Source organism: Schistocerca cancellata, chromosome 11 (assembly GCF_023864275.1).
Source record: "Schistocerca cancellata isolate TAMUIC-IGC-003103 chromosome 11, iqSchCanc2.1, whole genome shotgun sequence".
Classification (NCBI taxonomy): domain Eukaryota; kingdom Metazoa; phylum Arthropoda; class Insecta; order Orthoptera; family Acrididae; genus Schistocerca; species Schistocerca cancellata.
In genome coordinates this window covers 151,856,445-151,868,735 of record NC_064636.1, presented here as the reverse complement: position 1 = coordinate 151,868,735, position 12,291 = coordinate 151,856,445, and the positions used below count along the sequence as shown (strand labels likewise).

The 12,291-nt window shown below is 63.5% G+C and overlaps 3 protein-coding genes across 3 annotated transcripts; all 3 read left to right on the top strand.

Moving 5' to 3' along the window:
* Positions 1–1,647: 1,647 nt before the first annotated feature.
* On the top strand, positions 1,648–3,000 carry LOC126108384 (LWamide neuropeptides-like). The gene has a single exon (XM_049913596.1). It carries the CDS (start codon positions 1,648–1,650, stop codon positions 2,998–3,000), a length of 1,353 nt encoding a protein of 450 aa, XP_049769553.1.
* Positions 2,997–4,076, top strand: LOC126108383 (octapeptide-repeat protein T2-like). Its single transcript, XM_049913595.1, has one exon. The coding sequence runs from the start codon at positions 2,997–2,999 to the stop codon at positions 4,074–4,076; it is 1,080 nt and encodes a 359-aa protein (XP_049769552.1).
* Positions 4,077–4,997: 921 nt separating this feature from the next.
* LOC126108382 (collagen alpha-1(VI) chain-like) lies at positions 4,998–5,444 on the top strand. Its single transcript, XM_049913594.1, has one exon. It carries the CDS (start codon positions 4,998–5,000, stop codon positions 5,442–5,444), a length of 447 nt encoding a protein of 148 aa, XP_049769551.1.
* Positions 5,445–12,291: the final 6,847 nt, after the last annotated feature.

Here is a 12,291-nt window from a genome sequence, read left to right as displayed (position 1 = left end):
CACCCATACAGTTGATGCAACGAGGGGACGGAGGTGAACAAGCACCCTCATGGGGATCCTTGCCACACGTAACACATTTGGCCGGATTGGAACAGGACTGGCTCGTATGATTGAACCGCTGACACCGATAGCAATGCGTAAGGTTTGGGATGTAAGGGTGAACGGAAATTATCTCATAGCCCGCTTTTATGTTCGATAGGAGTTGAACTCTGTAAAATGTCAAGGAGATAGTACGGGTTGGAATGATGTTCGTGTCAACCCATTTCATGACTTGATGACCAGCCGTTACACCCTGGTCAGACAGGTAGTGTTGAATTTCCTCATTGGACAATCCATCGAGGGAGCGTGTATAAACGACCCCACATGAGGAATTTAAAGTGCGGTGCGCTTCCACCCGGACAGGGAAGGTGTGTAGCATGAAGTATGCAGCAATTTTTGTGCCTGGAAGGCACTGACTGTTTCTAACAACAAGGTGCCATTTCATAATCTGGAACAAGACCTTACAGGACCTGCAATTGCGTCGACACCTTTCTGAATAATGAAAGGGTTGACTGTGGAGAAGTCGTGACCTTCGTCAGACTGAGAACAACAAGGAACTGTGGCAACGATGGAAGAACTGTCTGTGGCTGAGACTCATTCAACTTACGATTGTGAGCAGACATAGTAGAAGATGAGGAAACCATTGCAGAAGTATCCCCCATGATTACCGGCGTCTCCGATGGCGCGCTCCTCCCTTGTGGGGGCGCTCTCTGAGGGCAATCCCACCTTAGGTGATTTTTCACACCTCAGGTCACACCTCCCGAGAAACGGACGGAGGGACCAATCGGCACTTTTGGAAGGCCGTTACCAGGGGGTACGTAAGTGTCCTACCTGTCTACCCAGGGCGGGGAATTACGCATTACCCAGTCACCGGCTACACATGGAAATGCGTCGGTCGGCCTTCAGACACAGGGAGGAAAAAAGAGAAAGGGAAAAACAAAGGGAAAGGAAAGGTCTCATATGCCGCAGCGAAGAAAAGGGTAACGAGAAGGGGTAAGGAAAAGAGACGGACGAAGGAAGGACGAAGACTTGCAAACAGAGAAAGCGAAGAATGTGTTACATTTTCGAGCATCCGTCTCCGGACATAGGCACAAAACATACTCCCAGAGGGGGAGAAAGGGAAGGAAAGAGGCGGAGGTCAGGGGGGGGAGTGAAGATGGGGGATGGGAAGGATGCAGAAAACGAAAGTATGCAGCCCAGAAAAGAAGGAGGGCCACACTAGCCCAGGGTCCCATGCTCGCTACGCACGTATCCCGTATCTACAAAAGAGTTGTGGACCCTCGGGGAGGATGGGGAGCAGAGACACACGCACAACGGATGGAGGGGACAGACAGACGCACAGCGGTCAGGGGGAGAGAGATGCACAGTGGACGGGGGAATGTGGGGGAGATGCACAGCGACAGGCCAGGGGGTTAAAAAGACTCAGAGCGGACAGGGGGAGACACCCACACCACACAGGGGGGGGGGGGGAAGAGGCACAAATCGGGCAGGAGGCGAGGGGGGAAAAAGACGCACAGCGAACGAAGAGACGGGGCGGCCGGGGGGGGACAGAAGCACGGCGGCCGGGGGGGGAGACACACGCACGGTGGCCGGAAGAGGAGATTAAGCATGGCGGCCGGGGGGGGGGAAAGTACGCACGCCGGCCAGGGGGGAAAGTACGCACGCCGGCCGGGTGGGAGAGTACGCACGCCGGCCGGGGGGAGAGTACGCACGGCGTCCGGGGGGGCGGGAGAGAGACGCACGGCGTCCGGGGCCCAGGGGCGAGAGAGAGATGCACCTCATCCGGGGGGCGAGGGGCGACAAAGAGATGCACGGCATCCGGGGGGCGAGGGGCGAGAGAAAGACGCACGGCGTCCGGGGGCCAGGGGCAAGAGAGAGACACACGGCGTCTGGGGGGCCGAGACAGAGACGCACAGCGTCCGGGGGGCGAGGGGTGAGAGAGAGATGCACGGCGTCTGCACGGCGAGGGGCGAGAGAGAAAGGCACGGCGTCCGAGGGACGAGGGGCGAGAGAGAGACACACGGCGTCCGGGGGATGAGAGACGCACTGCATCCGGGGGGCGAGGGGCGAGAGAGAGACGCATGGCATCCGGGGGGCGAGGGGCGAGAGAGAGACGCACGGCGTCCAGGGGGCGAGGGGCGAGAGAGAGACACACGGCGTCCGGGGGGCGAGGGGCGAGAGAGAGACGCACGGCGTCCGGGGGGCGAGTGGCGAGAGAGAGACGCACTGCGTCCGGGGGGCGAGGGGCGAGAGAGAGACGCACGGCGTCCATGGGACGAGGGTCGAGAGAGAGAGACACAGCGTCAGGGGGCGAGGGGCGAGAGAGAGACGCACGGCGTCCGGGGGGCGAGTGGCGAGAGAGAGACGCAAGGTGTCCGGGGGGCGAGGGGCGAGAGAGAGATGCACAGCATCCGGGGGACGAGGGGCGAGAGAAAGAGGCACGGCGTCGGGGGGGCGAGGGGCGAGAGAGAGACGCACGGCGTCCGGGGGGCGAGGGACAAGAGAGAGACGCACGGCGTCCGGGGTTCGAGGGCGAGAGAGAGTCGCACGGCGTCCGGGGGCCGAGAGAGAGACGCACGGCGTCGAGAGAGAGACGCACTGTGTCCGGGGGGCCAAGAGAGACATGCACTGAGTCCGGGGGGCGAGAGAGAGACGCACTGCGTCCGGGGGCGAGAGAGAGAGGCACTGCGTCCGTGGGGCGAGAGGGAGATGCACTGCGTCCGGGGGGCAAGAGAGAGACGCACTGCGTCCAGGGGGCGAGAGAGAGACGCACTGCATCCGGGGGGCGAGAGAGAGACGCACGGCATCCGGAGGGCGAGGGGCGAGAGAGAGACGCATGGCGTCCGGGGGCCAGGGCCGAGAGAAAGATGCACGGCATCCGGGGGGCGAGGGGCGAGAGAGAGAGGCACGGCGTCCGGGGGACGAGGGGCGAGAGAGAGACACACGGCGCCCGGGGGATGAGAGAGAGACGCACTGCATCCGGGGGGCGAGGGGCGAGAGAAAGACGCACGGCGTCCGGGGGGCGAGGGGCGAGAGAGAGACGCACGGCCTCCGGGGGGCGAGGGGCGAGAGAGAGACGCACGGCGTCCGGGGGGCGAGGGGCGAGAGAGAGACGCACGGCGTCCGGGGGGGCGAGAGAAGGACGCACGGCGTCCGGGGGGCAGAGGCGAGAGAGAGATGCACCTCATACGGGGGGCGAGGGGCGACAGAGAGATGCACGGCATCCGGGAGGCGTGGGGCGAGAGAGAGACGCACGGCGTCTGGGGGCCAGGGGCAAGAGAGAGACACACGGCGTCTGGGGGGCCGAGACAGAGACGCACAGCGTCCGGGGGGCGAGGGGTGAGAGAGAGATGCACGGCGTCCGCACGGCGAGGGGCGAGAGAGAAAGGCACGGCGTCCGAGGGACGAGGGGCGAGAGAGAGACACACGGCGTCCGGGGGATGAGAGACGCACTGCATCCGGGGGGCGAGGGGCGAGAGAAAGACGCACGGCATCCGGGGGGCGAGGGGCGAGAGAGAGACGCACGGCGTCCAGAGGGCGAGGGGCGAGAGAGAGACACACGGCGTCCATGGGGCGAGGGGCGAGAGAGAGACGCACGGCGTCCGGGGGGCGAGTGGCGAGAGAGAGACGCACTGCGTCCGGGGGGCGAGGGGCGAGAGAGAGACGCACGGCGTCCACGGGACGAGGGTCGAGAGAGAGAGACACAGCGTCAGGGGGCGAGGGGCGAGAGAGTGACGCACGGCGTCCGGGGGGCGAGTGGCGAGAGAGAGACGCAAGGTGTCCGGGGGGCGAGGGGCGAGAGAGAGATGCACAGCATCCGGGGGACGAGGGGCGAGAGAGAGAGGCACGGCGTCGGGGGGGCGAGAGGCGAGAAAGAGACGCACGGCGTCGGGGGGCGAGGGACAAGAGAGAGACGCACGGCGTCCGGGGTTCGAGGGCGAGAGAGAGTCGCACGGAGTCCGGGGGCCGAGAGAGAGACGCACGGCGTCGAGAGAGAGACGCACTGTGTCCGGGGGGCCAAGAGAGAGATGCACTGAGTCCGGGGGGCGAGAGAGGACGCACTGCGTCAGGGGGCGAGAGAGAGGGGCACTGCGTCCGTGGGGCGAGAGGGAGATGCACTGCGTCCGGGGGGCAAGAGAGAGGTGCACTGCGTCCAGGGGGCGAGAGAGAGACGCACTGCGTCCGGGGGGCGAGAGAGAGACGCACGGCATCCGTAGGGCGAGGGGCGAGAGAGAGAGGCACGGCGTCCGGGGGACGAGGGGCGAGAGAGAGACACACGGCGTCCGGGGGATGAGAGAGAGACGCACTGCATCCGGGGGGCGAGGGGCGAGAGAGAGACGCACGGCCTCCGGGGGGCGAGGGGCGAGAGAAAGATGCACGGCATCCGGGGGGCGAGGGGCGAGAGAGAGAGGCACGGCGTCCGGGGGACGAGGGGCGAGAGAGAGACACACGGCGTCCGGGGGATGAGAGAGAGACGCACTGCATCCGGGGGGCGAGGGGCGAGAGAGAGACGCACGGCGTCCGGGGGGCGAGGGGCGAGAGAGAGACGCACGGCCTCCGGGGGGCGAGGGGCGAGAGAGAGACGCACAGCGTCCGGGGGGCGAGGGGCGAGAGAGAGACGCACGGCGTCCGGGGGGCGAGGGGCGAGAGAGAGACGCACGGCGTCCGGGGGGGCGAGAGAGAGACGCACGGCGACCGGGGGGCGAGGGGCGAGAGAAAGACGCAAGGCGTCCGGGGGCCAGGGGCGAGAGAGAGACACACGGCGTCGGGGGGCCAGGGGCGAGAGAGAGACACACGGCGTCCGGGGGAGCGAGAGATAGACGCACGGTGTCCGGGGGGCGAGGGGCGAGAGAGAGATGCACGGCGTCGGGGGGGCGAGGGGCGAGAGAGAGACGCACGGCGTCCGGGGGGGGCGAGAGAGAGACGCACGGCGTCCGGGGGCCAGGGGCGAGAGAGAGATGCACGGCATCCGGGGGGCGAGGGGCAAGAGAGAGGCGCACGGCATCCGGGGGGCGAGGGGCGAGAGAGAGACGCACGGCGTCCGGGGGGCGAGGGGCGAGAGAGAGACACACGGCGTCCACGGGGCGAGGGGCGAGAGAGAGACGCACGGCATCCGGGGGCGAGTGGCGAGAGAGAGAGACGCACGGCGTCCGGGGGGCGAGGGGCGAGAGAGAGACGCACAGCGTCCGGGGGACGAGGGGCGAGAGAGAGAGGCATGGCGTCGGGGGGGCGAGGGGCGAGAGAGAGACACAAGGCGTCCGGGGGCCAGGGGCAAGAGAGAGATGCACGGCATCCGGGGGGCGAGGGGCGAGAGAGAGAGGCATGGCGTCGGGGTGGCGAGGGGCGAGAGAGAGACGCACGGTGTCCGTGGGGCGAGGGGCGAGAGAGAGTCGCACGGCGTCTAGGGGGCGAGAGAGAGACGCACGGCGTCGAGGGGGCGAGAGAGAGACGCACTGCGTCCGGGGGGTGAGAGAGAGACGCACTGCGTCCGGGGGGCGAGAGAGAGACGCACTGCGTCCGGGGGACGAGAGAGAGAGGCACTGCGTCCGGGGGGCGAGAGAGAGACGCACTGCGTCCGGGGGGGCGAGAGAGAGACGCACTGCGTCCAGGGGACGAGAGAGAGACGCACGGCATCCGGAGGGCGATGGGCGAGAGAGAGACACAAGGCGTCCGGGGGCCAGGGGCAAGAGAGAGATGCACGGCATCCGGGGGGCGAGGGGCGAGAGAGAGAGGCACGTCGTCCGGGGGACAAGGGGCAAGAGAGAGACACACGGCGTCCAGGGGACGATAGAGAGACGCACAGCATCCGGCGGGCGAGGGGCGAGAGAGAGACGCACGGCTTCCACGGGACGAGGGTCGAGAGAGAGAGACACAGCGTCAGGGGGGGCGAGGGGCGAGATAGAGACGCACGGCGTCCGGGGGGGCGAGAGAGAGAGACGCACGGCGTCCGGGGGCCAGGGGCGAGAGAGAGATGCACGGCATCCGGGGGGCGAGGGGCGAGAGAGAGACGCACGGCGTCCGGGGGGGCGAGAGAGAGACGCACGGCGTCAAGGGGCCAGGGGCGAGTGAGAGATGCACGGCATCCGGGGGGCGAAGGGCGAGAGAGAGATGCACGGCGTCCGGGGCGCGAGGGGCGAGAGAGAGACGCACGGCGTCCCGGGGGCAAGGGGCGAGAGAGAGTCGCACGGCGTCCAGGGGGCGAGAGAGAGACGCACGGCGTCCGGGGGGCGAGAGAGAGACGCACTGCGTCCGGGTGGCGAGAGAGAGACGCACTGCGTCCAGGGGACGAGAGAGAGACGCATTGCATCCGGGGGCCGAGAGAGAGACGCATGGCATCCGGAGGGCGATGGGCGAGAGAGAGACACACGGCGTCCCGGGGGCCAGGGGCGAGAGAGAGACGCACGGCGTCTGGGGGGCGACGGGCGAGAGAGAGACGCACGGCGTCCGGGGGCCAGGGCTGAGAGAGTGATGCACGGCATCCGGGGGGCGACGGGCGAGAGAGAGACGCACGGCGTCCGGGGGGGCGAGGGGCGAGGGAGAGACGCACGGTATCCGGGGGCCTGGGGCGAGAGAGAGACACACGGCGTCCGGGGGGGCGAGAGAGAGACGCACGGCGTGCGGGGGCCAGGGGTGAGAGAGAGATGCACGGCATCCGGGGGGCGAGGGGCGAGAGAGAGACGCACGGAGTCCAGGGGGCGAGGGGCGAGAGAGAGACACACGGTGTCCAGGGGGCGAGGGGCGAGAGAGAGACACACGGCGTCTGGGGGACGAGGGGCGAGAGAGAGAGGCACGGCGTCGGGGGGGCGAGGGGCGAGAGAGAGACGCACGGCGTCCGAGGGGCGAGGGGCAAGAGAGAGACGCACGGCGTCCGGGGGTCGAGGGCAAGAGAGAGACGCACGGCGTCTGGGGGGCGAGGGGTGAGAGAGAGCTGCATGGCGTCCGGGGGGCGAGAGAGAGACGCACGGCGTCGAGGGGGCGAGAGAGAGACGCACTGTGTCCGGGGGGCCAAGAGAGAGACGCACCGCGTTGGGCGGCGAGAGAGAGATGCACTGCGTCTGGGGGGCGAGATAGAGACGCACTGCGTCCGTGGGGCGAGAGAGAGACGCACTGCGTCCGGGGGACGACAGAGAGAGGCACTGCGTCCGGGGGGGGGGCGAGAGAGAGACGTACTGCGTCCGGGGGACGAGAGAGAGACGCATGGCATCCGGAGGGCGAGAGAGAGAGAGACGCACGGCATCCGGGGCACGAGAGAGAGAGATGCACGGCGTCCGGGGGGTGAGGCGTCCAGGGGACCAGAGAGGAGAGAGAGACGCACGGCGTCCGGGGTGCGAGGCGTCCGGGGGGCAAGAGAGAGACGCACGGCGTCCGGGGGGGGAGAGGAAAGGGAGACGCACGGCGTCCGGGGGGGGAGAGGAGAGGGAGATGCACAGCGTCCGGGGGGGAGAGGAGAGTGAGACGCACGGCGTCCGGTGGGGGGGGAAGTGACGCATGGGGGACAAAGGGAGAGAAACACACGGCAGACGAGGGGAGAGAGGCGCATGGCGGACGAGGGGAGAGAGACACTCGGCGGACGAGGGGAGAGAGGCGCACAGCAAACGAGGGGCGAAAGACGCACAGCAGACAGGGGACGGGGGGAGATGCATAGCAAGGTGGGCGAGGTGATAGAGAGGCCCAGAGTGGACAGTGGGACAGGGGGAGAGACATCCACAGCTAACAGGGCAGTGAGGGACACACAGCAGGCGGTAGGACAGGGGGGTGAATGACGGGGTTGGGGAGAGACGTACAGCGGTCGGTGGGTGAGAGACGCGCGCACAGCGGTATGTGGGTGAGAGGCACATGCAGTGCAGTTGGGGGGTACAAGAGGGATGCACAGCGGCCGGGGGGAGAGGGATGCACAGCGGCCTGGGAGAGGGGGATGCACAGCGGCCGGGGGGAGAGGGATACACAGTGGCTGGGGGGGGGAGAGGGACGCACAGCCGACAGGGGTGGGAGAGACACGCACAGTGGACAGGTGGAGGGCGAGGGAGCTACAGCTGACAGGGGGGAGGGAGACGCACAGTGGACAGGAGAGAGAGAGACCAACAGACTACTGTGGGGAGACAGAGACGCACAGCCGCTGGGGAGAAAGAGACGCAAAGATGACGATGCGACAGTGGGGGAGAGAGGGACAGCCAACATGGGGGGAGAGAGACGCACAACTGACGTGGGAGAGACGCAAATCCGATGGGGGGAGAGTCACGCACAGCCGAAGGGGGGAGAGAGACGCACGGCGGTCGGGGGTGGGATATACACGCACAGACAAGGGTGTGGGAGAGAGATGCACAGTGGACAGGTGGAGGGTGAGGGAGCTACAGCTGACAGGGGGAAAGGAGATGCACAGCGGACAGCTGAGAGACACCAACAGACTACGGTGGGGAGGGAGAGACGCACAGCCGCCGGGGGGGAATGAGACGTAAATCCGACGGGGAGATGGAGAGCCAATAGGGGGGAAGGGAGACGCACAGCAGACGTGGGAGAGAGAGACGCAAATCCGACGTGGGAGAGAGACACGCACAGCCAAAGGGGGGAGAGAGACGCACGGCGGACAGGGGGCGGGGGGGAGAGACACGCATGGTGGACTGGGGCGGGGGGGAGAGAGACGCACGGCGGACAGGAGCTGGGGGGGAGAGACACGCATGGCGGACTGGGGCGGGGGGAGAGACACGCACCGCGGACAGGACAGGGGGGGGAGAGACACGCACGTCGGACAGGACAGGGGGGGAGAGACACGCACGGCGGTCAGGACAGGGGGGAGAGACACGCATGGTGGACTGGGGCGGGGGGGAGAGAGACGCACGGCGGACAGGGGCCGGGGGGGAGAGACACGCATGGCGGACTGGGGCGGGGGGAGAGACACGCACCGCGGACAGGACGGGGGGGGAGAGACACGCACGTCAGACAGGACAGGGGGGAGAGACACGCACGGCGGTCAGGACAGGGGGGAGAGACACGCACGGCGGACAGGACAGCGGGGGGGGAGAGACATTCACGGCGGACAGGACGGGGGAGAGACACACACGGCGGGCAGGACGGGGGGAAAGATACGCACGGCGGACAGGACAGAGGGGGAGAGACACGCACGGCGGACAGGACAGGGGGGGAGAGACACGCACGGCGGACAGGACGGGGGGGGAGAGACACGCACGTCGGACAGGACGGGGGAGAGACACATACGGCGGGCAGGACGGGGGGAAAGATACGCACGGCGGACAGGACAGAGGGGGAGAGACACGCACGGCGGACAGGACGGGGGGGAGAGACACGCACGGCGGACAGGACAGGGGCTGAGATACACGCACGGCGGACAGGACAGGGGGGAGAGACACGCACGGCGGACAGGACAGGGGGGAGAGACACGCACGGCAGACAGGACAGCGGGGGGGAGAGACACGCACGGCGGACAGGACGGGGGGGAGAGATACGCACGGCGGACAGGCCGGGGGGGGAGAGACACGCACGTCGGACAGGACAGGGGGGAGAGACACACACGGCGGACAGGACGGGGGGGGAGAGACACGCACGTCGGACAGGACGGGGGAGAGACACACACGGCGGGCAGGACGGGGGGAAAGATACGCACGGCGGACAGGACAGAGGGGGAGAGACACGCACGGCGGACAGGACAGGGGGGGAGAGACACGCACGGCGGACAGGACGGGGTGGGAGAGACACGCACGGCGGGCAGGACGGGGGGAAAGATACGCACGGCGGACAGGACAGAGGGGGAGAGACACGCACGGCGGACAGGACAGGGGGGGAGAGACACGGAGAGACACGCACGGCGGACAGGACAGGGGGGGGAGAGACATGCACGGCGGACAGGACAGGGGGGGGAGAGACGCGCACGGCGGACAGGACGGGGGGGGGGAGAGACACGCACGTCGGACAGGACAGGGGGGAGAGACACACACGGCGGACAGGACGGGGGGGGGAGAGACACGCACGTCGGACAGGACGGGGGAGAGACACACACGGCGGGCAGGACGGGGGGAAAGATACGCACGGCGGACAGGACAGAGGGGGAGAGACACGCACGGCGGACAGGACAGGGGGGGAGAGACACGCACGGCGGACAGGACGGGGGGGGAGAGACACGCACGGCGGGCAGGACGGGGGGAAAGATACGCACGGCGGACAGGACAGAGGGGGAGAGACACGCACGGCGGACAGGACAGGGGGGGAGAGACACGCACGGCGGACAGGACAGGGGGGAGAGACACACACGGCGGACAGGACGGGGGGGGGGAGAGACACGCACGGCGGACAGGACAGAGAGGGAGAGACACACACGGCGGACAGTTCAGGGGGGAGAGACACGGCGGACGGGGGGGGAGAGACAATGATGTACCTGCAACTGTTATTATGTTTTGTTGCTATTGTAACAGTAGGAGGTTATACTTTCTTTTTTAAAGATCTATGCACAACACTCTCACAGCATTTGCATCTTGATGACTGTTGAAGACGTTGACTATCTATTAGATATTGTTAATATACTTTTCGTCCATAGCACTCTGTAATGTGAGTGGTGGTGGTGAAGATATTGAAGCAACTTGCTGCTGTTGCTGTGGTATTCCAGAAATCTAATGGGAATACTGTTGGTAAATGTCTGAAGAGCGACTGGCTCTGAGACAATTACCAGCCGCACCACCTAAATGTCCTAAACCCACGAGCATCGACATATGTAAGATGACAATGAGGCCTGATGATCTATATCGACATGATCACTCTGCAATTCACAATTAAGAGCCTGGCAGAGGGTCATGGAACCATGATTTTTAATCTACTTCTCTAGCATTCGGCTCACTGCATGCAGGGATAATGAACACGTACATCTTTCCATGTGAGCTCTGATTTCTCGTACTTTACTATGATGATAATTTCTCCCTACATAGATGGGCACCAATAAAATATTATCACACTGGTGACAAAATTCGTATTTGAAATTTCACGAAAAAGTCTTGCTGTAGTGAAAAATGCCTTCGTTTTAATTACCAACACCCCAGTTCATGTAGCATATCTATAGCACTCTCTTCTTTATTTTGCGATAATACGGCGAGCTGTCCTCTTTCGAATTTCTTTGATGGCCCACACCACACTGCAATACTCCACAAGAGGACAGACAAGCATAGTGTAAACCATTTCTTTAGTAGATCTGTTACGTTTTGTAAGTGGTCTGTCAAGAAATTAGTCTTTGGTTTGCTTTCTCCAGAGCTTCATCCACATGAATGTTATGATTTATTTTATTTGTAAGTGTAATTCCTATGTATTTAGTTGAGTTCACAGCTTTTAGGTTTGTATGATTTATCATGTGAACGAAATTTAGTACATTCTTTTCAGTACTCATGTGGTTGACTTCATACTTTCCATTGTTTTCAGCCAACTGCTATTTTTCACATCATACAGTACCACCTCTTCATTTATTTGACACATATCTCTCAGTTATTACTCTTTTCACTTTAAACCGCATCTGGACTATGTTTGGAAAGACTTATATGAAGGAGTGGAAACTGTCTCTTCGGAATGTGTCAAGCGAATTTTTATCTGCTTTTTCAATGGCACGAATTTTGTGTTTATTTTGGTGAGTTTCGATGTTACAGTATTCACTCTTGTGAACTCTTCATGGCTCAACAACATTACGGTCACTAATCCCTGTACCTGTTATGCCCCCTGTTTGGTCAGGCTTATTAAGGTGTCAAATATGTTTTTGCAACCATTTACACTTTGAGTGAGTTTCAGAGAGGCCATTCAGAACAGTTTTGGACGACATTTTATGCTTACCACTGACATTAAACATTTATTTTCGCCAATATATCGAGGGTAGACTGAAATCCCCACTAACTATTATTGTATGAGTGGCATACCTATTTGAAATGACAAGTTTTCTTTGAACTGTTCACCAACTGTTTCATTGAAGTCTGAGTGCCAGTAAAGGGAACTTATTAATTTATTCCAGTTGGTAGATATAAGCTCCACCCGTACTAATCATTATGTGTTGGCTTTCAGTCAGCATCTTCGTTAGTTAAAACGTCTGGCCTGAGAGGCCGTCGTCGATCTATGAAACTTCCTCTTTGTGACATTTCATTGCCAACTGCGGGCAACAACTTCCGAGGAGCGTCAAAGACTGGCTGCCAGGCTGTGGAGGTCCCAACATTGCCCGTCCATGATTTATTTCCAGTATGATAATGATTTTCACGAACAAACATAAGGCATGGC